Source organism: Mchenga conophoros, linkage group LG18 (assembly GCF_057382185.1).
Source record: "Mchenga conophoros isolate Kocher_MC1m ecotype Shallow Benthic linkage group LG18, M_conophoros_male_GT1.1, whole genome shotgun sequence".
Taxonomy (NCBI): Eukaryota; Metazoa; Chordata; class Actinopteri; order Cichliformes; family Cichlidae; genus Mchenga; species Mchenga conophoros.
In genome coordinates, this window is record NC_140543.1 from 19286897 (window position 1) to 19310621 (window position 23725).

At 41.7% G+C, this 23725-nt stretch overlaps 1 protein-coding gene across 4 annotated transcripts in view; it reads left to right on the forward strand.

The window, feature by feature from the left end:
• The window catches only part of LOC146553594 (A-type potassium channel modulatory protein DPP6-like), a 98174-nt gene that overhangs the window by 31033 nt on the left and 43416 nt on the right, over positions 1-23725 (forward strand). The window contains exon 1 of one of the 4 annotated variants that reach the window (XM_085255851.1): positions 17928-18497. The exons of the other annotated variants lie outside the window; for them this stretch is intronic. Coding sequence (XP_085111977.1) covers positions 18432-18497 — 66 coding nt within the window. The 5' untranslated portion in view covers positions 17928-18431. Of the gene's footprint in view, positions 1-17927; positions 18498-23725 lie in introns of those variants that run through there. 4 annotated transcript variants of the gene reach the window in all.

Here is a 23725-nt window from a genome sequence, read left to right on the forward strand (position 1 = left end):
ACGTCCTCATTTTAGGTCTGACAGTATTTTAGTAGATAAAGGTGAATGCTTGGACGTGAACAGCTTGCAGAACTGGGGGAACCTATATAGATGACAACTGGAAGGAGCGTGTTTGGAGGCGTGGTCCCGCTCCTGAAATTCCATAATCTCCAATTACATCAATTTAATGAAGTCCTTAGCTATTACTATAGTTTGTATGGAAGTTGCTGACTTGTCTACAAAGACTTGTCAACTACTCCTTAAGCAGCAATGAAATTGTAAGGTGTCCAACTCACACCAGAAATGGCGCATGTTTGCCTTCAAGGTAAAAGTTGCGTCTCTTGAAATGTGTTTGTTCCTGCAGTGTAGGCACAACTTTAAAGATGAACCTTCTCTGTTTCTGGTTTGTGCTGAACTTTTACAAGTTTAACTGCCGCTCAGTGGCTTGTTAGCAGGTATTTGCAGACAAATGAGCGTCTGATAGCAACCAAAACAACCACAAGTAGTTTTATGGTGCAGAGCCCTCTTTTGTGACAGATTTCACCTACAGTAGCAACAGCCAGCAACCACTCGCCAGCCAGACTGGAGGTTGGTAGGGAGTTGCAGACTGGTCTTCATGTCTGAGTGATTAAGGCTTAATGGAAGTCGCTAAGTGATATTTTCAATTTGAAACATGGCAAACATTGCCGAATGCACCCTCACCTGAGCAACAGCAAGTTCTTTCTTGTTTTCTTTTCAAAAGCTCAACTTGAAAACTGTAGATTTAAAAGTAAAAGTGATGTATATTTTTGTTAAATCCAGCTCACATATCTTATTTTTACAGTTAAAAAAGAATGCATATTTAAAGATAATCTTGTCTTTTAACTCATTCACTGCCAGCCATTTTCAAATCAGGTAACTCCCCACTGCCAGGGTTTTTGAGCATTTTTACTCATTTTTGAAGAGCCACAGAAAACTGTGTGTTATGATCATATAAACGCTGAACCTACCAAAATGAAGAACAGACTCTCTTCTTTCATCCAAAAAAAAGCTTGTTTCTACCATTTTCCATTCTTTAGTAATCAGCTGTAGAAGAGAGGTGGGTTCCACCAAAAATGCCTGTTTTGACCAAAAAAAGGGAGAAAACGAGCTTGCAGGTCGATTTTGTCATTACATACCATGAATGCAAGTCTGATATTCACTGACAAGCTGCCCGAGGTTGTATTCTAGCCCCTCCCATTGAAAAACGTAATTGACGTCTATAGACGTCAATGGCAGTGAATGAGTTAAAACCTCTTTTGATTTCCGTAAGATTTCCATAGAAATTTGTAGTTCTTGAGTATTTCTTTTATAGAAACACTTTCTGCCTGATTTGTTGTTTAATCTTTCTTAAACAGGAGACAGTCCACAAGTGTCACATTAGACGGAGAGCACAGATAGCGTGAATACCATACCACACATTAGCTTCACTGAGACATTATTAGTTCATGTAAGCTCCCAAAACTGCAAGGAATTGGAGTCTGCACCAGCCTGCAGCTGTATGAGCTGCACTTTTATCAATTGAGAAAGGCTGTATTTCGGGTAAAGTGCTCCTGGGAGAAAAGCGGAGGGGAGACAGGATAAACAACCCTGGGTAAAAAGCACCATAATGTGGCTCAGCTCCGCATGTGGTGTGTAATGCTGATCTGTGCTGAACAGCAAAATGTAGCTAATGGCCCAGGTAAGTGGTTCAGTGCTGATTGTTGTGAAGGGGCAGAGCTCTCTGGCTTCATCCTTCACTCTTTTGAAGAGGTTGTGTTCCAGGGTTCAGCGCAGCCATCAGCAGCACCCCGTTCTTGCAGATCTCCACCCAGTAATCTGACAGGACCTCCTGTGGCGTGTCTGCAGAGGTGTCAGGTTCTCGTTGCCTTCCTGGGGTTTCCTTGATGACGTGATCTATACTTGAGAAAGCAGGGCAGTGTTTCAGGTGGAAAAAGTCTGTGCCAAAACACACCCACTCCCCCCCACAAACACACACACACAGGCATCAAACGACTGTGTGCACACGCACTTTAACTTAATGCGTGGATTGTGAAAGTCCAGAGATGCTGACTGTGGGTTTATTCCCAATGAGAAGTGAGGTGTGTCTTTTTGATGATGAGGTTATCATTCCCTGCCTCTCTTTAAATCCACATCAGTCCTTGCTTTCTCTCGCCGGCACTACATATTCCGCCTCTCCGCCACGATGAAAACACGCAAGTTGTCGCGGGTGGAGAGACTGTGGAGGGTGAGTGCTCAATTTGTTTAACGTCTTGTTTCTTATTTATAATTATGCTTTTAATCAGTCAGTTATGGAACACTCGATGGGCATGTTCAAAGAAAATTACAAAGTGTTGAGGAACGTGTCAGTGCTTTTTAAAAATGTATTTATTTTGCTTTAAACCATTCTGATGATATAATGAGCACTTGAGATGATAGCCCACGTTGTGGCTATTGAGATTGGATGAGTTTGGAGAAAAATCACAGTCATCACATCTGATAATGTCTGGTATTGTAAATTTAAGCACTGAAGGGCTGAAGGGCAACTTTTTGTGATAAGTGCAGATTAATCTGCGCCACACTGCAGATTATTTAAAGTTATACTAAGCATACTTTGTTTTAGTTACTTCAACGTCAATGTTACTGCTGTTTATGGCATTTTTATTACTCTATCGGATCAACATAGTTTTTTCCCGTGATGCCATACTTTACATGAAGCGAGCTGAAGTACCAGACACACAGGGTCCAGCAAAGAAATCTCTTAAGGCACTCTGTGTATAGGCATTAATTGTGGTTAAGCAAAAGATGCACTGTAATGCACAGAGTGCTTCCTCAGTCCCATCATGCAGTATCAGCTTTTTTGCTAAGAAGCATTTTTGCTATACCCCCACCTCGATGGTGTCCTTTAGTAGCAATCGACTGTGGGCACAGTGAGATAATCTGAAAAGGGCAAAGCTGAACATTTCGCTGTGTGCTCGCTCTGGATTAAGCGTCCGCTCAACTTTACAACCTCCTTCCTTTAATAGAAAAGAAAAACTGTCCCTTTAATACGTTTTTCCAGTTTTAATCAAATGCTTACTGACCTCAACAGACACATGAAACAGTTCAGCATTCATTAATGACACCGTCATACAGGTGTGGGCTCAACAGTGCAATATGTTTCACTTTCAAGCCATGGCACAGGAAGCAGGAGGTAACAACAGAGACACAGTCTGTCTGTCGTCTCTTTATTTTGCCGGGCATCCTTGGGTGTTGTCCTTGTCACTAGCTTGTTGCCTTATATGTGCATTTGCTTTGACAGGATTTCGAGTTTGGCACAAATGGTTTTGGTCCCTGGAGAGGCTGAGCTCGACAGAGAGCTGACAGTGTGCAGGCTGTCACAATATTTTTGCGTTTTCTCTGTTTTATAGATGCTACTGCTACTATCAGATAAACTCCTGCAAACACTACCCATGAGTTTTTGCCCTCATCACTGCGCTTGTCATTCAGTGTCCCAGAAGTATCACAGCGGCTGAATCTTATTACTCTGCGAGTCCCCCGACCTTTCTTCTAGGGGCACAGTGAAGATAACCTTGGTCGTTTAGGGTTAAATTCACGCCTCGTGTAGGATGCATTGTGATTGATATAACTTTAGATGTAGAGCTGCAGGCTGGCTGGATTTAAGCTGACATTGAGAGAGACGGGTTACGCCCTTTCACACTACACTGATGAGACGAGACTCAGGTGTACATCTGCATCTAAAGGACAAAGGTCACTCTTTCGAAGATGAGATTGTTCAAACTTTGGACTGAACAGACAGATGGTTTGAAAGAGGAGTAAAAGAGGGCAACTGTTCCATTCTGAACGACCGTCATTGAACAGAGGTAGCACCAGCTCTCAGCCACCTGCAATGCAGTCTTGAAATCCCTTCGCATGCAGTTCAACCCCTCTCACAACTTGCGTCAGGTGACCTCAATAGGTCACACGATAGGGTGGGGCAAAGTATTAGATTAATAGTAAATCACACTCCATAATGTAATGATGTGCATGATCAACGGTAGATCAGCGACCACCTCCGAAGAGGACTACCCCCATAGGGGTTAAATGCCTGGATCTCTCCGTATCCGCAGAGGTGTCAAAGAACTCAAAGAAGTCCAGTCACCTTCTTTTTTCAAGCTCTTAAGACCATTCACACTCACATCCAAACCTCAGATACACAAACTGCAGTACTTTTGTTTTAAGGCAGAATACATGCAGCAGTAATACTGTCATCGCATTGTCTGCACTTAGAATCTGGTGCTTTTTTACTGCAAATTTCTGCATACTAACAAAGGTAAGCCAGACAGCGTGTGCATGTTTCTGCACATTTCAGAATAAAATGCCTCAATGATGGAAGTGGAAGTGAATGGAATAAATGTTATTGCCAAAGATGTGGAGTCAAAAATTTGCAAATGAATTGGCTACTGTTCAGTTGGTTAAGCTTTCTGCTTATTCATAGTGGTCATCTTCTTTGCTTTCAGTCTCTGTGAAAGCATGTGGGTGTATGTATTTGTATGTAAAATATCCAATTTGGCTCTGAAGACTAATGAAGAAAGAAGGAGCAAATAATGAAAAACTAAACTAGATTCTAATTTTCTTTTTTTTCTTCTTCTTTTTAGTAATCAGAAGCTTCCGGAGATGTGGAGCAGTCTGATAATAAAAACTTTGAATGGATAAAGATTAAGCACATACTCCTAATTTGCTTTTGATCACTTCCCCCTGAATCTCTAGGATTCCTTTCTCAAGACAAACAGAACAGCACTGATATATTATTCATCCCACGCTGCATGCGTGCGTCATTATCATTTCCTTTTGGCCCCAACAAAGAGGCTATTTTACACCTGCAGCTTTTGTTTATTCGATGATTTGTAACTCCCTTATCCAAACACATTGCTACTACTCCCCTCGTTACTGCCCTTGCTGCAGCACTTTATCATCAGCAAATTTCTATAACAACTTGCCAAAATGCAACATTAACTTGGAACTTTTTTTTTCGTCTCTTAATTTTACGACCCTCATGTAAGTCATTGATGAGAACACATAAAGTTCACGAGGCTCGTAAGTCTGCTTTACGAAGACTGGATCAGCAGATGGGTTAATGCTTTGTAAATGCATGCTGACTCACCCCGCTCGTCTCTCTCTTTCTTTTATAGATGCCAGATGCCTCTGTGCTGCTCTTAATGAACAGCTCTGCTATTTCCTCGTTGACGTTGTTTTCTTGCATTTCTTGCTCATATCCACCTAACAGATCTCAACTCTATATATGCATCTTTTCTCCCCCCCCCCCCCCCCCCCCCCCCCCATTAGAACAATCTCTAAAAGCCTCTGTGATAAAAGGGGAAACGCTTGTGATCTCTTTTCACATATCGGGTTAAGACACTGATGACAATGCTCCAGTTAGATGTGTCTAAGATACCTAAAAACAAATGTAATAAATTCAAATTCAAATTCAAATTCAAATTCAAATTTTATTTGTCACACACACACAACCATACACAGTATGACATGGGGGTGAAATGCTTGTAGCTGTACAATGCCCGACCATTAAATGACAGAAGAAAAGTTTTACAATATTTACAATTTACTACAAAAATTTACAAATTAACTTAGGAATTTACAGTAAAGAATGTGCAAATAGCAGAAGAGATTATAAAGATAAGGATTATAAATTATAGGAATTATAGGATTATAGGAAATGTGTGGTGGTGCGTGTGGTGACGTGTGTGAGAGTCCAGTCTTATAGTGACGTGTTTGGGAGAGTCCAGTCCTACACCTGGTTCAGGGCCCGAATAGCCTGGGGGAAGAAGCTCCTCCTCATTCTCTCTGTTTTGGCCTTAAGGGAGCGGAAGCGCTTCCCAGACCTCAACAGTGAGAAGAGTCCATTGTTGGGATGGGAGAGGTCCATCATAATCTTCCTAGCTTTGGACTTGCACCGCTTGGTGTAGATGGACAGCAGGTCAGGGAGCTCTGATTGAATGATGCGTTCTGCCGAGCGCACCACCCTTTGCAGATCTCGTCTGTCCTGCTTGGTGCTGTTCCCAAACCAGTTGCAGATGTTTGACGTCAGGACGCTCTCGATGGTGCAGGAGTAGAAGTTCTTGAGCACCTTCAGTGGCAGATGGAAGTCTCTAAGTCTTCTGAGGAAGAAGAGACGCTGACGGGCTTTCTTAACCAGGGTGTTGATGTGACAGGACCATGACAGGTCCTGAGTGATGTGGACACCCAGGTATCGGAAACTGTCCACTCTCTCCACTGGCGTGCCACTGATGATGAGGGGTTTGTAATTCCTCGCCTGCTTTGTAGTGAAGTCCACGATCAGCTCCTTAGTCTTGCTGATGTTTAGGAGGAGGTTATTCTCCTGGCACCAGGTCTCCAGGTTCCTAATCTCCTCCAGGTAGGCCGTCTCGATGTTGTCGGAGATCAGGCCCACAACAGCAGTGTCGTCAGCAAACTTGACAATGGAGGTGGTGTCGGATGTGGCTACACAGTCATAAGTGTACAGTGAGTACAGCAGGGGGCTTAAAACACAGCCCTGAGGCACTCCAGTGCTGAGTGAGATGGAGGGGGAGACTTGTTTTCCTACCCTCACTGATTGGGGTCTGTCTGTGAGGAAGTTGAGGATCCACTGACACAGTGATGAGCTGAGTCCTAGATCCGTCAACTTGGTGAAAAGCTTAGAGGGAATTATTGTGTTGAATGCTGAACTGTAGTCCACGAACAGCATCCTAACATAATTCCCTCTGCCAGTGTCCAGGTGACTCAGGGATGTGTGGAGCAGGTGAGATATGGCATCGTCTGTGGAACGATTAGTCCGGTAAGCAAACTGAAGTGAGTCGATGGTGGGAGGAAGTGAAGAAGTGATGTGATCTCTCATCAGTCTTTCAAAACACTTCATCACAACTGAAGTCAGTGCTACTGGACGGTAGTCATTGTGGCAAGCGGGCTGTTGTTTCTTTGGAACAGGGACAATAATGGACCGTTTGAAGCACGTGGGAACCACAGCTTGGGCCAGGGAGAGGTTGAAGATCTCCGTGAACACCGGTGCTAGTTGATCAGCGCAGGCTCTAAGGACCCGGCCAGGGATTGCATCTGGTCCTGCTGCCTTCCTGGTGTTCACCCTCCTGAAGGTGTTCCTCACGGCATGCTCTGTGATGACGAATGCATTTTCTTCACTGGTGCACTCCGAGCGCGCGCAGCCGTTTGTTGTTTTAATTGCTGCGGCGTCGAAGCGAGCATAAAACGTGTTCAGCTCATCAGCCAGTGAAGCATCGGCATTCATCATTGAAGAAGCTGGTCGTTTATAGTCCGTTATAGTCCGCAGTCCTTTCCACAGGCTCCTAGAGTCGCACTGTCGTAGCTGTGACTCTAGTTTTTCCCCGTAGCTCCGCTTTGCCTTTCGGACCGCGCTGCGCACGTTGTAGGACGCAGCCTTGTATAGGTCCATATTACCGGAGACAATAATGGCAAACTATGGTTTTGAATTATGCATTATTATTACTGCAGGGCTCTAGACTAACTTTTTGCCATGGGCGTACCGGTACACCTAACTTTTTAAAGTTAGGCGTACCGGCACAAAAGTTAGGCGTACACAAATTTTATAATAATTGATATAATATAATGTGTTTTTCTGGATACACTGTGCTTTTTCAGCATCCAAAGATTGATGACACCGTGTCAGAGCACTGGCTATGAATTTCAGAAGGATCAGGCCTTAACTTAACAGAAAAGTTATCAATAGTTCTTTTCCTATTACAGCTACATCCACTTCTGTCGTGCCTAGGCTGCTCACTAGGGCTGGGTATCATCACTGATTTCTATAATCCATTCGATTCCGGTTTTCAAAGTCCCGATTCGATTCAACTTAGCCTCAGACAGTCAGAAATATTATAATTCTGATGATTTATCAGTACTGACTTCATCAGAATTGTGAGCATCACAGCAGATGCCTTTGTGTGAAAGTAACTGAGAATAAAACACAGAAAAACATGAAGGAGATTTTCCTGGTCTGGCTTTTTATAGCAGATAACCTTAAAAATATTCTACAATGTTCTGCATATAAAGTTTAAATTTCTTCAGTATTGAGTAACAGAAAAAATAGGCTTTCTTGTCCGAGGTCATTTAAGTGAAAAAAAGAAAAGAAAAAGACAGCAGCCGACAGCGCTGTAAACAACGGTAGACTGGTGGGTAATAAGCGAATGAATAATACAGAAAACAGAGATTGGAGACGGGAAACTGTTCTTGAAGCACAGAGAGAGAGAGAGAGGGCTAGCTGTGCATGAAGTGTGATTTCAATAGTCGTGGAAGCAAAACAGCAAAATTCATGACGACATTGATCAAATGTGAAGCGCAGTTTGCTGCTTCTTTTGCTGCTGGCTCGGCGAATTTTGGTTGGAGAGACAAAACCTGCAGCTCAGAATCAGCGCAAAAAGACGTAATCACAGCGCAGACCGGACGCATCAGAATCGCTAAGCTCCGACAGCGTGTCCGTCTACGGGCCGTCGGGTGAGAAAGCCGAGAAAGACAAAGTTGATTCTGATGCGTCGGGTCTGTGTTTACGTCTTTGTGTGGAATGCGTGTACCTGCTCTCGTTTGCTGTTTGGTTGTTGTTGAAATGGTTTTGTGAGCTTTATTCTGAGAATCTGGCGTTTCTGGCAAAACACAGTTATATTTAAAAGTCGATTCAGGATTTAATGAATTGATATCGCTTTATTCAAGCTACTCACCTCCCACTTCCACCTACATTTTCAACTGGACCACGGCCAATCAGAGAGGTCCCGCCCCTGACTACCTCTGATTGGTTTAGTCCACGATAGGGGCAAAATGTGTGTCTGTTGTTGACCACAGGGAAGGTTGCAGATTTTTTTTTTTTTTTTTTGCTACCCGAACAGTTGGTCGCACAGGTGCAACCAAATATTTTTTTTTAGTCGCACCACTGAAAAATTGGTCGCACTCTAGAGCCCTGTTACTGCATAACTTGCAAGCTCGGGCCTTAGAGATAGATGCGCATAAAGCAAAAATCAAAACTCTTTTTGCTTCAATCAGAATTTTGTTTTGCACAGTTGTGCTTCGTTTGAATGCGTGACCTTCAGTCTACAGACTTTAACACTGGAAGGCTGTATTCACATTTTAACTGCAGAGTTAAATAGAGAAACACCAGATTTTAAGAGTACTTGGGTATTCTTGGAGTTTTTGAGATATTTCTTATGGTAATAATAAGAAATATGTATTGCAGGAAAAAGCATTGCTGGGTGTCTTATAAATGGATCACTGAGATCTAGTGTGAGAACTCAATTAACATTGCATCGTGCGCCTCCATTATTGGCAACCTCAGTGCTGTAAAACTGTTTCCCACAATTCTCTCCAGGGTTGCAATTTTCTCCTGGAAGAGTCCAGTTTTAGTCGTCAAGGCAGTTACTTTTTGTCAGAAAGTGATGTGTAAAGATCTTCTTTTTTTCCTTTTGGAGGCATTTCCTGAGAAGCTTGCTCCAGACTGCCCGGCGGTGTGTTGCAGAGACACAATAATCTTTTTTCCTCAGGAGAAATTCATGGGTTTAAAGTTTTGATGTGCAGCTAGCAGAGCGCTGTCAGCTGTTTAGGTTCACAAAAGCAAAATACTTTGGTTTGCTGTGCATGAAAAATATATGAAATATATATATATATATACTTTATTAGGAAGACATGTAAACAGAGTACAACAGTGTATAATAAAGCCAGGCTCTGATTCCTTTTTATGACATTGCACTGTGAAAAGTTTAGGAATAAAATGTTCTATATATCATTTAACATTTCGATGTTAAACGAACAAACCCTTATATAACCTTCAGAGCAGAGACTGGAATAAAACTGGATGGTTCAGCTTGAACTGTGACCCTGTTTGTTTTGACCTCTGATTCTGGTTTATGTAATATTCTGAGGGTAAGATTCTCTTCCTAGTTTCTATACTTGTGATCCCTCTGTTTAATATTTGTATTCTTTGTTTTGTTATCCAGCTGTTAGGTTTCTGTCATCTTCTCCTGTTTTCTCTGTCCTCTTGTGTTTAGTTTCCTTTGTTAGTATTAGGTGTCTCCCTGTGCAGTGAGTCGTGTCTCAATGTTTATTTGGCTTTGTTTCCCAGTCATGTCTCTATGTGTCTAGCTGATTTCTCTGTGCTCTTGCCCTTGCGCTCTGTATGTAGTCAGCTTGAGTCTTAGTGTGTGTCTCTTATTTTGTCAGTCCTTCATCCTGTCTGCATTATGTTCTCTTCTGCTTCCCCTGCCTCATCAGTCAGACTGTGTTCAGCTGTGTTCCCCGGGTGTTTCCTCTCTTCACTGATTCCCTATTCTGTATATATGTCTGTGTCCCCTTCTGTCATTCTCACGATCTCCCTCATCCTCTGGCTGTGTGTTCTGGCCATTCAGTGTTTCATAGTTTTGTAATATCTCAGTTTCTTCCTAGTTTTAGTTTTGCATTTTGAATGCAGCACCAAAACTGTGTTTTTGACTTTAGTCCTGCCTGGGAGTCCTGCATTCCTGCCTGACACAGTGTTATGACATTTCTGACTCGGGGTATGAAAAAACAAATGTTATATGCATTGCAAATTTCAGTTTCCTAGCAACTGTTTACATTAAGACAATTATTTCTTGTATAACAAGTTTTCTAAAATTTTAACATCACATATGCAAATGATACAACCACTCATTAAACACTCACCTGTTTGAATTCATGTCAAAAAGACACTTCTTACGAGAAACATGGTCCGGAAGCTTCTCAAAATTGACCCGAGTGGTTGTTTTTACAGTATTGTCTCACCTGAAACTGTCTTGGAGGCGCTCTCTGCATAATCTAAAACTTGACGTTTTCAGCATTCAACAGGAATCAGCAAGGTGGTGGGAGGATGCGCTGACCTCGTTAATGCTTTATTGGATTTGGTGTAAATGCCAGCAGCCAATAAGGGGGAAAAAACAAGAGGTCAGCTTGCAAAAGCAAACGCAAGTAATAGGTAATAAACTAATACTATTTATAATATAGCCATTTCAAATTTAACTTGCTGCAGAGGACTGCACATTATGAAAACTTTGAAAGTTTCCAGCTTTAAAAATGCTAAACACGTAATATATTTGTTTAAAAAACCACCACAGGCTCAGTGTCAGGGAGTAATGCGAACCAAATGATGCTGTTGTCATAAGTTAACAAGTGAGTTTATTGGAGGGGTAGCCTTCTCAGAAAAACAATCAAGTATTGATGAGGGTCAAAGAATTAGGTCCAGAGGCTAAGGAATCATTCAAAGTTAATGTAATTTTTTCTCTCCCTGTGTGTTTTAATGTCTCCAACCAATTCAAGACAAGACAATAGTAGATTAATTGTTTCCCCCAGAAAGCCCTCTCTTGGTAAAAGACCAATAATGAATCTGATTAAAGACTTGAAGACTTGTTAATTACCACTCTGTAATGTCCAGACAGTGAAAAACTGCCTGTGCCTACAGTTTGAAAACTTCTGTGCCTTTCATCACTCTGTATGGAGGCGTGTTTTCTCAGGACTGAATTGATGACCCTTAAGTACAGTAACGATCCGTGATGAACTGCTGCCCGCACGGCATCTCTATCCTTAACCTGTGATTTGTGGCTGCTGCATGGCAGGCAGGAACTGTGATGCGGACAGCAGTATTTACAGTAAGCGAGGCAGGTGTGCTGCCAGTTGGACAGCTGAAGGAGTCACGGCAGGCCGGAGGGCGTTGGGGGCATGACTGATGATTGAGCCGGGCATGCTGGCAGCTGGCAGGTCAGCTGAGTGGAAACAGCTTGTTCCTAAATCAGCCGCCCTCACTGATTGATGGGGTTTTACTGGAAATGCGCATAATGAGCAGATTAAAACATACGGTTCAAAAAGTTTTGTTTTCATTGAATAGATGGTGGCAAACAATAATTTTTTTTTTTTTATATATATTCCTGAAGTCCCCTTTAGACATTCCTCTCCCCTTCAGACAAGATACCCAAAATCAAGCCAAAATCTTTCGAATTATAACCATATTTTCCTTTAGTTAAGGAGACCAGCTTACGCTTGATAAGATACACCACGTCTTTATTTCTTCTCGTTTGGGACGCTGTAATTCTCCTCATCTCCATTAACTATAAGTAAATTACTTGCCTTCAGCTCCAGCTGTCTCAGGGATTTAAACACGCAGTTGGGAATCAGATCGTACCATTCCCATTTGTGCATCATTGCACTCAAAGTTCTACACTCGATTTAAAACTTTTGCTTTTAAGGCTTTTTAAAATCACAAAGAGTAAGATTGCTGATATATTGCTGTCTTGTGAGCCGCAGTTTGATATCTGCACTCTCCCTGCTGTTCAAATCACTCAGGTCTTTACCTTAGGTGCCCGGGATTTTTCAGCCTGTCTTTGCTTTTGCATTTTCTAAGTCAACTCAGTCTTTTTTGGGTTGCTGCATAAAACTTCCTGAAGGCTTTCCATGAAGTAAAAAGAAGCTCTCTATCTTATTTCATTGTTATTTTTTTATGCTCCTCGTTGGTTTTCATTATAACGACTCCTATAAATTCTTGTTTTTTGTTTTAAAGTGAGTCGCTTTGTAAATGTACTCACAAAAACTACATTATAATCTTTCTATTTTTCATGCGTTAACTAGATTTAGAAAGCCTTTATTGTCCCAGAGGAGAAAAAAGATTGTAACAGTAAACAGGCAGGGACACCGGCTGACATGTCATAGCAGGGCAGAGGTTGAAGATAAATGTCTTCTTTATCTTCTTCTATAGAATAAAATAGCACTTTATTGTCATTCTACATGTACAACAAAATTATTAAAGTATATTCTGTGTTTATGGCACACAAACAAATGCCTGCTCAGAACAAGCTCATTGTGGAATTTCTGTTTCATTTATCGTTCTGTGATTTTTAAAATCCCTGAATTGTCTCAGGAAAAAAAGTGGTGGGTATAGCTCTGCTGAGAGGTCTCTCCTATTAAGTCTAAAATAGGCTAAATACTTTTTTTTTTTACTATATTCAGCACAAATATACAAGTAAAAGCTGCACGGGCCACAAGCTGAAACATGTTTGTCAGACAATAACATTTTTCTTTGTAATACAAGTTTAATGGAAATTTTACATCTTGGCCACAGTGACATGCTAATCCTCTTTTACAAGACAAACAGATCTCAAAATGTTATCTTTTGCATTTTATGCTCCTGTGATTATTGTATCCTGTGAGAATGGCACGTAGATATCTTATCCTTATTCTTTTATTATTCTTTGCAAAAAGCCCTGCAGCCTGCTGTTGCGCTCTGTATTGTAGTTTTACAGCCTGTTTGTGTACATCAGTTTATTTCAAATTTCCACAACATTTAAAAAAAAAGATTTTAATTCATTTTGCAACAGCAGTCTGCATGAAATAATAACCAGAAACAGCTTATCTACCTCCCGTGGTCACAGGATATAATCAGAACATTACATGTAAAAGTGTGCAGACAAGTGTAATATCTTGTAATAGAAGATAGCATAAAGACAAAGCATGATGTGATGGAGCCTTCCATTCAACCAGGTCAGCTTAACATAGACAAAGAGCAGAATCCTAAAAATCTTCCATCATCGTATACAGAAAATACGCTCACGCTGCAACTGGCTGAGATTCAAATGACGGTTTTTTGATCTCAGCTCTAAAGTTTCAGGAGTTCATCTTGCACAGTTTCCATGTTATAATGTTGACAACATCTGAATACAGACAGATAGGCTGAGATACACCTGCCATAACTCAATTTGTGGAGGTTCCCGGTACTCTGAGAATCTCCAGGAGCACATTTTGTAGTGATGACAGGTGCAAGCTCTCTGGATGAAAACAATATCGGTTACAATATCAAGCTGGTAAAACATGAGTATGAAACATTAATAACACTACAGCAGCTAGAAAAAGTACATCAGTCTCTGAGTTTGCTCCTCTCTGAAACACTTTACACTAAATGTTTAGATTTGCAGAGGCTGTGTTTTGTTGCAAAGCTGTTGTGTTGTTTTGCGTTAGATTACGCAGATGTTCGTGTTATTGTGTGTGTCCCCTGTTCATCAACATAGTGCTGCTGTGCTTTCTTTGCACTAGAACAAAAACCCCTTGGGGATGCATTTATGCAAACACATGGTAGATAATGGTTTTCTGCCTTTTTTCTATGGCTGTGGCCTTTTCAGGCTTTCTGCTGTGCTGCTTGGCCTGCGGAGAGAGTTCAGCTGATAATGATCGTTTATCCAACAAAACTGCCCTGGCCTTTGCTAGGCGGACTCATCTCTTGCTCTTCTTCCTGTTCTCTTCGGTCTTAAGTGACAGGCTGATGGCTGTGCTCATTGGCAGAGGTGGACAAGCACTTTATTAACTCTCCAAAATCCCATGCAACATACTTTCTTCCTCTCTAAACTACAGTTTTTAATATAATAAGCACAATTTCTGTGAAAAAATCCTCAATATTGATTAGTCTTTAAGGTGTTGGACAAGTAGTGATCACTGGGGGGCACTAGCATGCAGTTGAAGGCTTTCACAGCGTTTATTGACTGTTAAATGAATGGCACTTTGTGGGTCTTGTAGAAAGAAAAGGAAAGCTCTGCCAGTAATATAAGCAAAGATGCATTTACTGCTTGGAGCTTTTTGAAGGGCTATTGTAGACAAAGTGCAGCCTATATGAGTAACTGCTAAATGAGTAAAATATGAATGGATTTAATGTCAGTTAACTAATAGAAACTGACTAATAGGTGAGCCTTGTTTTTAAAAAAGCTCTGACCCTAAATGGCTCCACGTTGTTTGGTTTCTCCAATTAAACCTGATCCTGTGTTGTTTCATCGAATGTGTTGTGATCAATCGCCATAGCCTTCACCGCGTTTGAGTCTCATTTCTTGTTTGTTAGAGCTCTGCTGGTCGGATGAGCACTCTGCGTTTAACGCTGTTTATCTTGTAAATTGTTTCCTGTTGCTTCTCGCGTCTGCTAAAAACTTTTAAAAATTTAGTGCAGCTAATTGTTAGGAAATTGCTTCCCCTTCCTCTTCCACCTGATCTTTTCACTGAGCAGCTGTGGAAAGCCTGTGAGTGAAAATAGATAATAAAGGCAGGACAGAGACGGTCACACACTGAGGATTAAATCGTAAACAGGCTTTCCGCTCTTGTGTCAGTGGAGCTGTCCACGGCCGTGGTGCTGAAACCATTCTTGGCAGTGAGCTGGTTGTGCGGCTCCCTCGGGCCGTGTGAGGCGCTGTGCGATGACAGCAGGACCAAAATGCTGTGTTTGGTACTATCTGTGTTTAGTCCCATCATCCAGCCAGAAAGATCTGAGCTTCATTTTGCAGCACTGTGAAAATTTATCATTGTGTCCATCCACTTTGTCTCTACACTTGCTTCAGCGTGTTTAATTTCTTCCATTTTTCCATCTTCACTTTGGGCAGGTAGCATTTTACATTCTCTATAGCTGGTCCATTTATCTGCTTTAAATTTTTCTGTTGCTGCAGACTGGATGGTTTTTACTGACACAGTGATGCACAGATCTGAGCTTACTCAAAAAAAACAACCCTCACTGTGTAGAAGATTTAAGTAAACATGACCAAGGAATTAATTTTGTTGATAAATACAATAGTTATCGGTGATCCCAGCTTATAGTCGAAACTCTTGAAATACACAGAGGAGTAAACTGTGACCAGCAGACAGATCTAAGATATCACAACAACATTCCCTTTAAGATGCTTTAAGGTAAGATAAAGACCTAATAACAGAGAAAAACCCCCAATAATCAAACAACCCCCTTTGAGCAAACACTTGGCGACAGTGGGAAGGAAAAACTCCCTTTAAACAGGAAGAAATCTCTCAAGAACCAGTCTCAGGTAGGGGCAGCCATCTGCCAAGGCAGGATAAAAGACACGCTGTGGAAGAGCACATGACATTAATAATAACTAATGATTAAATGCAGAGTGGCGTGTAAATGCATAGTGAGTGAAGAAGAAGAAGAACGCCCAGTGCGCTCAGTGCCATCATTTGGCATGCAGAAATAATTATTTGTGAAGTATTAAACCTCATAGTTATTTCTGTTGTGGTACCTCATACACAGCATGATTTTTAACAGTGAATATGATGATTCTCAGGGCCCAGATATTTGGATTAAGTGAATCCTTGAAGATTTTAGTCCAAAGATCTGAAGAAATTCTCCAGCTGAGCACGAGACTCCTTCAAGTGTAATCAGTACTGTTGCATTTTTTCCTGATCTCACAGCCAACACACAAATTCCCAAATTCCCAAGTAAGCAAAACAGATCTAAGTGTAGAATATCCCTGAATGCATGGTGTATTTCTTAATGGTTACCTTAGCAAAAGCAGTCGACAATAAGTATTAATATTATGATTTTATATGCTTTTGAAACTTTGCATGTTTACCTTGATCTTTAGAGTTTGCTCTGCTCATTCTTGTTAATGTATTGATGCACAGATTGCAGAAAGATAACATGCCATTTCCTCGCTTGTAAACAAGCAATAATTAGCCCTTAGGGCTGCAACAAGTCCGCTGATGAAAACATTATATCAACTAGAGAATCTTTCCCTCATTCTCGTACGCAGGCTGTGTCAGTGACTCGTATCGCTGACTTTTTTGGTGTGTGTTTCTCTTTTACTGGGATTGTTCAGTTCCTTTCCCCCCAGCAGATGATCGGTTCAAAAGGCCAAGAGGCCTGCACAGACTGTGCATGACTTTAGAAGAAACTGTCTCTCCAGCACGAGAGCGCCCTGCGTGCGTGCGTGTGTGTTTTCATGTGTGCGGCACAAATAGGCAGACAAGCTGTGCTAACAATAATGTGGATTGTGTGTGCTCGCAGAGATGTGGCGCACGGTGAGAAAGTTACAGTATAAACAATGTTTTGTCAGGAACCGAGACTATTTCTGCTCGATGTGGGAGGACGATATAACACTGCTTCTCAAGAGCGAGGCCAGCAGCAAGCCTTTGTTTTATTGGCAGACAGTACAGCAGCGGTGGCAGTACACTGGAGCGAATATGATTTTTATGGCTATAGACGCTCTATGCAAATCCATTCCCTAAACTGCAATGTAGATAGCATTAACAGCCATGAGTGTATTCAAGCTTTAGTAAGATAGGAACACCAATCCTATCTGAAAAGAGTCCACGCTTATAACTGAAAGTATTTTGTTCTTCTCGCATTGATTCTTGTTTCCATTTCCTGTATAATGGACTTGCCAGTAATAATGAGTGCCCGCAGTGATGTGATACAAGCTGACAGGTCTCCATATTATCAGTTGCTGCAAGCTCAGAGCTGAGCACAGAGGAGTCTGGTAAGACTAAATATAGGCCCAGGTGGAAGGACAAAACCTTGAGCTCCCCTCTACATTCTGCAAGGAAAGAAAAGGAGCAGTGCAGTGTTTTTGTGTGTTTTTATTGTCTAATACATTTCCTTATACGAATAAATAGTCTGCAGTCAACCGGATTCACAAAGGGGTTAAAATACAGAAATGACCTGTTTTGCAGGGGGAGGGGGGGTTATGTTGTTGATGTCCACATTTTAATAAATCCAGCCCTTTTTGGCCACTTAAAACACACACACACACACACACACACACACACACACACACACATATATTTATTTATTTTTTGTTTACTGCAATTTCTGCTGCCTTCTTGGCCCGATCTCTCTTGCAAAATGTCATCGAGAGTTTTACATGCATAAATAAAAGATATTAAAAAACTGATTGCAGCTTCTACCTCTGACAGAAATGTTCTTTCTGCCTTAAAATGACTTGATGTCATTCACGAGAGATATATTTTGACACGTTTCACAGATTTTAATCCAATTAATCATTTACATCCCGTTAAATACCGACAATTATATGTTGGCAAATACCGGAAATCACTTTTTGGCACAGCAGCTGGCGGCATAGCTCGGTTGTTTCCGTTTCCACTGCAGAGAGGTCCAGCCTGGTGGTGCTAAGTTCTGCAAAGAAGTCAATTTGACCTTTTTTGGTTTTTATTTTGGTTAACCTGACATTTCCTCTAAATTGACAATTTCTTCAAATAAGAGACCCGCAAGTAGCGCCGAGTCTAATTAACTGAAAAGAATCATGTAGGTTTTTTCTTTTTCTTTTTTTCTTTTTTACATTTTTTAAGCACATCCAGCTGTCGTGGATGACACCACTCCCGCTCCGAGGTAAACCGAACCTCCCACATGGCAGCGGTCCACAGATTTCTCCACGTCAGCTGCTGAACTTTGCGCCGTCTGCACCCACGGTATCTCTGCGTTATTCTAGCAAATCACTCGTGGATAGCCTCGAACACTTTACGCGCATTCTCCCTCTCTCCCTCTCCCTCTCTCCCTCTCTCTCTCTCGGTGTGCTCCCCCTCTTTTCTCCGCTTCATTTTTTCTGCACCTGTCAGCAGCGGACGTGTGCGCGGCTCTTCTCTCCCCTTTTTCTTCTTGATTTGGCGTCATGACTTCGGCAAAAGACGCCGCTAACGGGCCGGGGAAAGTGGCTCAGCATCAGCAGCAGGATCAGGTAGGTCTTCAGGGGAGCTGACTCCTAATTGTTCCGCTCCTTATCTTTCGGAAGCAGCGGAGGCGCAAACAGTTATTTTTTTTCTTCACGAAAATCAAAGAAACATATTCGAAACAGCCTGGCTTTCTATTAGATTGCATGTTATCTGTCTGCGTGTATGTGTGTTTCTGTGTGTTTGACTCACGAATCAACAGCTGGAAAAGCTTTTGAGTGCTGCAGTTTGAATGTATGCTGCCTCCTTCTAAACTTCTGCCTAAATATTGAATGAGCTCCTATTGAAACCTCAGCCCACAGGTGTAGCTTCTATAATGGAACCTGTTGGAGTCCTGTTTTCATTAACAGTTTGACAGCTTCTGGTGACAGCACAGAGTTTTTAGGAATGTTTGGTTGTGTTTGTGTGTGTGTCTGTAGAGGGGGGTGTTCAGTTGACAAAATCATGCATTTTGCATGTGAGCAACTGTGTGTGCCGGAGAAAAAAATGGAAAGAAACAGAATGCCAGAGAGTGGGCGTTAATTGCTCTGTGTTCTGTTAACTAATTCAGATTAAATTGTGCTCAGTATGAGGCTATAGGGAACACTGTGAGGTGATGTAATGGCACAAACACACACACACACTACTTGTGAGTTTACATAACTGAGCTTCTGGCATTGATGGCATAATTTAGGTTGAAAAGTGCTTCACCAAAATCAGCTCGTTTGGCCTATGGAGCAGAAACATGTCGACAATAAAACTAGTTGCATAACAGCTGTTCATTGTTTTTTTTTTTTGGCTCAAATGCAGCACTGAATACACAAGACTCATAATAAAGGTTAATTTCACTGAGGTGATGAGGGTTATTCACTGTGACTGCTGACTGGTCAGCGCGTAATGAAGTGTAGCATCTGTAAAAGTGGAACTCATCTGACTGCTTCCTGTGCCTCAACTTGCATGAAGTTTCTTTTCTCGTCTCTCCAGTGCAGTCACAGCACCTTTGAATATTTTAGGTGTAAAGTGTTTATTTTTGCGTCGCATTCATACATTTATAAAAGTGAGAGTGCGGAGTCGACAGCGGTACAGCAGATCTTTAACCGTGAAATCAGATCAATTTTTTTTTAAATAAGAAAGAGACAGAGAGAGCGTGTGAGCTCTTTTGAAGGTTGAGAGGAAGTCGGGCCTCAGACGTGAAAAAAGGAGAGCTCGGAAAGCGAAAGGCACATGGGCTCATCTGCACATCACTGCAACTATCACACGCACAAGCGCAAACGTTTCACTTTTGTTGAAGAAAGGAGCGGTATGTCTTTATTCCCATCCAGCGATTTCTATATGCGACCGGCCTCGACTTGCTTTGTTTCTCTGTGCAAAACACTTTGCACGAGACAACAGCAGGCAGCATACTTCCTGCTTGGATGGGAAGCTTGGAAAATATAACGCTGACTGTGTAGCTCCAACAGTGACCTTGCTCGTTGGAAATATCAGCTTCAAATGCGAATGCCCGCCTTTGTGTCTGCTCTTTAATGGTGCGGAGACAGAGGCAGAGAGATAAAGATGTCATAGCAGAGGAAGTAGCGTGCAGGGAGCAAACACATCTGAGATTTGAACACTGTCTGTAATGCAGGCTGTGCACTGCATCCATACAGACTTAATACAACTTGTATAGGGGAATAGAGGGAAACTTTTTCTCTCTCTTTAAAAAAACCAAAAAAACAAAAGCTGCCCTCATTAGGAAAGTTGTTACACGCCCAGGAAATGTACCTACATGCTCTTTATCTGACACGCCGTGATTATTGCTCTCTTTTGTTGAGCACCACTGCAACACTCTCGCATCATTGATTATCATGATGGTTTGAAGGCGCCGCACAAATTTGCCACTGCACAATATTTTTTTTGTTTCATGCCTCCTCCATTACTGTACTTGCTGTTGTTCAATGCTATTGGTTATTGTCTTGTTCAAGGTAGCAGGGCTGTAATTTAAACCACAAGTACCCATTCAGACAGGGGGGGGGGGGGGGATCAAAGGTGAAGTGCAGGGGAAAAAAGAGAACCTGTTACCAGGTGAATTAAATGGGTACACAAACGTCATCAAATGAAATTTCAATGCTGCAGATTTTATTTTTTCCTGATTCCTTATCATATTAGGTCCTTATTTTTCTGCAGGTAATTATTCTGAAAGAAGACGAGCTGTCCCCTTTTTCCTCTTAACTGAAAATGGATTTAATTTTCAGGAGCATATTTAGAGAGAAAGCATTCAATTTGAAAAAGGGGAATTTTAAAAACAGCAAGGGGCACTTCCAGCTGATCTGTTCTCCAGTGATTCCACTTCAGTCATGCTGTTGTGTGCAACAGTTCTTCTGATGATTGAAAGATAGCTGAGCCAGTTTTGTTCAGAGGCAGGCAGCGATTTGAGTCCTCTCAAAAAACCCATCTTAACCTCCATCTTCCCCTCGTCCCTAGTGGATAGAGTCGGGGAGTTTTAATGCTTTATCATTTTTACTTTTCTCATCTCCTCCCCAGTTTCTGTTATCCATTCCAACAAAAACAAATGAAGAGGCACACGCAGACGAGAATATACTTTTTTATATCTCTGCTTTTGTTTTTTTTCTGTGCGCCTGAAAACAACGCCCATTTCCCACTTTGTCCCAAGGCGTCTTCTTATCGTTGAGGCGTACAGAAATTATTTATTCTTTGCAGACTGGATTTCCTCCCCATCTGTCTTGTGAATTTTTTTTCCAGACTATTAACATGAGGATGGGTCACCCAGGAAATCAGTGCACCTTCAATCATAGCAACACTGTAAGCCTCTTTACCTTGATGTAGTTTTTAGTTCTGGGGAAACATTAAAGTTTCCCGCTCACTCCCAACTGGTCACAGCAGATGGCCACCTGTCCCTGAGCCTGGTTCTGCTGGATATTTCTTCCTGTTAAAAAGGAGGGTTTTTTCTCCCCACTGTCGCCAAGTGTTTGTTCATAAGGGGTCCGATGATTGTTGGTGTTTTCTCTGTAATGTTACAATAAAAGTGCTTTGAGGCGACTGTTGTTGTGATTTAGTGCTATAATAAAATTGAATTAAATCATTGCCTGCAATCATTTTTCAAAATTTGGCTCATTTCTGGGATCTCTAGTGTGCATGTAGTGAGGAAGAAGCTGGCAGTGTAGCAACAAGGTCTTTATAAAGGCCACAGAAGGCTTCAGTGACTTCAAGTAAATCAAAAGCAGCAAAATGAGGAGAAGCGAGACTACAAAGCAGCGACATGCTAAAGCAGCTTAGGCCTGAGCAGCACTGGTTTAGGCACCTGTCGATGACCGGATGGCAAATGGTTGGTGGTAAACTAAACACTGAGTGTGACGCAAATCAGAAACGGAGACGGCTTTCAAAATTCAAAATTAAGCCATTTGAACTGTTTTGGTTGCAGAGCTAAAGCACAACTTTTACTTTGAAGGGGAACTGTCTGTGTTTCCAGTTTGTTTTGCACTTTTCAGTTTCTCTGCCGCTTGCTGAGTAGTTTGCGAGTGTTTGTAGGTAAATCGTGTCTTCCGTGCAGACTATTGGTGACCGCAGCAATCTGCTACCAGTTTCACGACTGCGTCCAACTTCAAACAACTTCCAGTTAGAAAGGAGCAACTTTTCCTTTGTGACTGGTGTTTACCAAATGATCTTTGGCTGGTCTCTAGGCCAGTGTGCCTGGGGTCTTAAATAACACACACTAGGATGTGTAGAAGGCCTGATGTGGGGTCTGCCAGGACTGTAGGATGAACTTGACTTTGTGGCCTCCCTTCACATTTACCTGTCACATTCATAGATGGTGAAGTTTCTCAGTCTCATTTCTATTTTCACAAGAAAGAAAATCCACCTGGAGAGAGAACTAGTGCACAAATGAGCAAAAATAATGAGGTAAACTTGTTGTTCTTATGCCAAAATACAAGAAACAGAAATGCTGGAACCTTATTTTTAAATTGTTTGGCACACTTTGCACTGTTTACGTAATTTTTGCTGAATCTCTGCAACAGTTTTGATTGTCAAGTAGAGAAGACTTCTCTGTAATGTTGCTGTTTAGTGCCTACTGTAAGCTGTAGATGAGTCGATGGATACGTAATTTGCTTTTTGGGGGGTTTAACTTGGAGTATAGTTGCACAGCATTTCATCTCAGAACATGTGTGTTTTTAAGCCATGTTTCTGACTTTATGTGCAAGATAAAGAGTCTTAAAGATAAGAATCGTTTATCTGGACTGCCACTCATAATAAGATAAGTGCGGCCCTTACGTTACTTCTAAATGAGTGGCTGGCTGGGTGTAATATAATTTAAGACGGTCAACATACACAGTGCTGTTGCCTGCAAAGACTGAAGTGTCTAGACCACGGAAGAATAAAAGTACCTCATCAGTTACTGAATAATTTATCCCCAGGTGAACACAGATAATGGCATAAAAGCCAGCAGCATAAATCATTTAATATAGTTTTGACTTGTTGTGAAAGAACCACTCAGTGCACTTGTCTTCTTCTCACTTACCACTCCAGTATATCATTGGTGTCGCTAATACTACTGCCATGCCATCGCAACTACGACCACTGCCACTCACAGAAAATAAGTAGGTCAAAAGTTTTTGGTCCAGAGCTGTACAGGTCCAAGTTTTTATACTAAGAATGGCTCCAATGATCTTTTCCCTCATCTCTATAAAGGCATTTAACCTTTTTATGTTGTTTTTTTTGCGGTTTTAAATTCTCTCATTTTATGGTTTGTTATACTCTCCCCCCACTTTCGAGTTACGCTGCAGCTGCACCCAGCTGTACACCATCAGTTCATCAGCACCAAATGGTAGAAAGACAAAGTTAGCACTGAGATGGTGAGCATTAATCAGTGAAGCAGCCAGGGACGTTTGCTGAAAACATTCTCTGGGGATTGGAGCGCCTTGCGAGCTGAGGGTCATCTTACAGATGGAGACGTTTGCTAAGTTTTTGCAGCTCTGCTACAGTAGCTTAGTCATATTATTAGATTCTCATCAGTGAAGAAGCACAAACGCTAAAGCTGTCTACAAAGCTGAAAAGAGAATAAGGTGCAGCAGAGCTTGTCAGTTTAACCAGCTGAGTTTCTTTATTCTTCTGTAGTGCCGACAAAAGGCGACCGAAACGATACAAAAGTTTTAACATGTTAAATTGTGGCTGCGAGAGAAACGACCCAAAGACTTTATTGCAAAGAATTTTCCTAACAGAGATGTAACGTAGCCCTACTTATCATTAATTTCACATCTAAGGA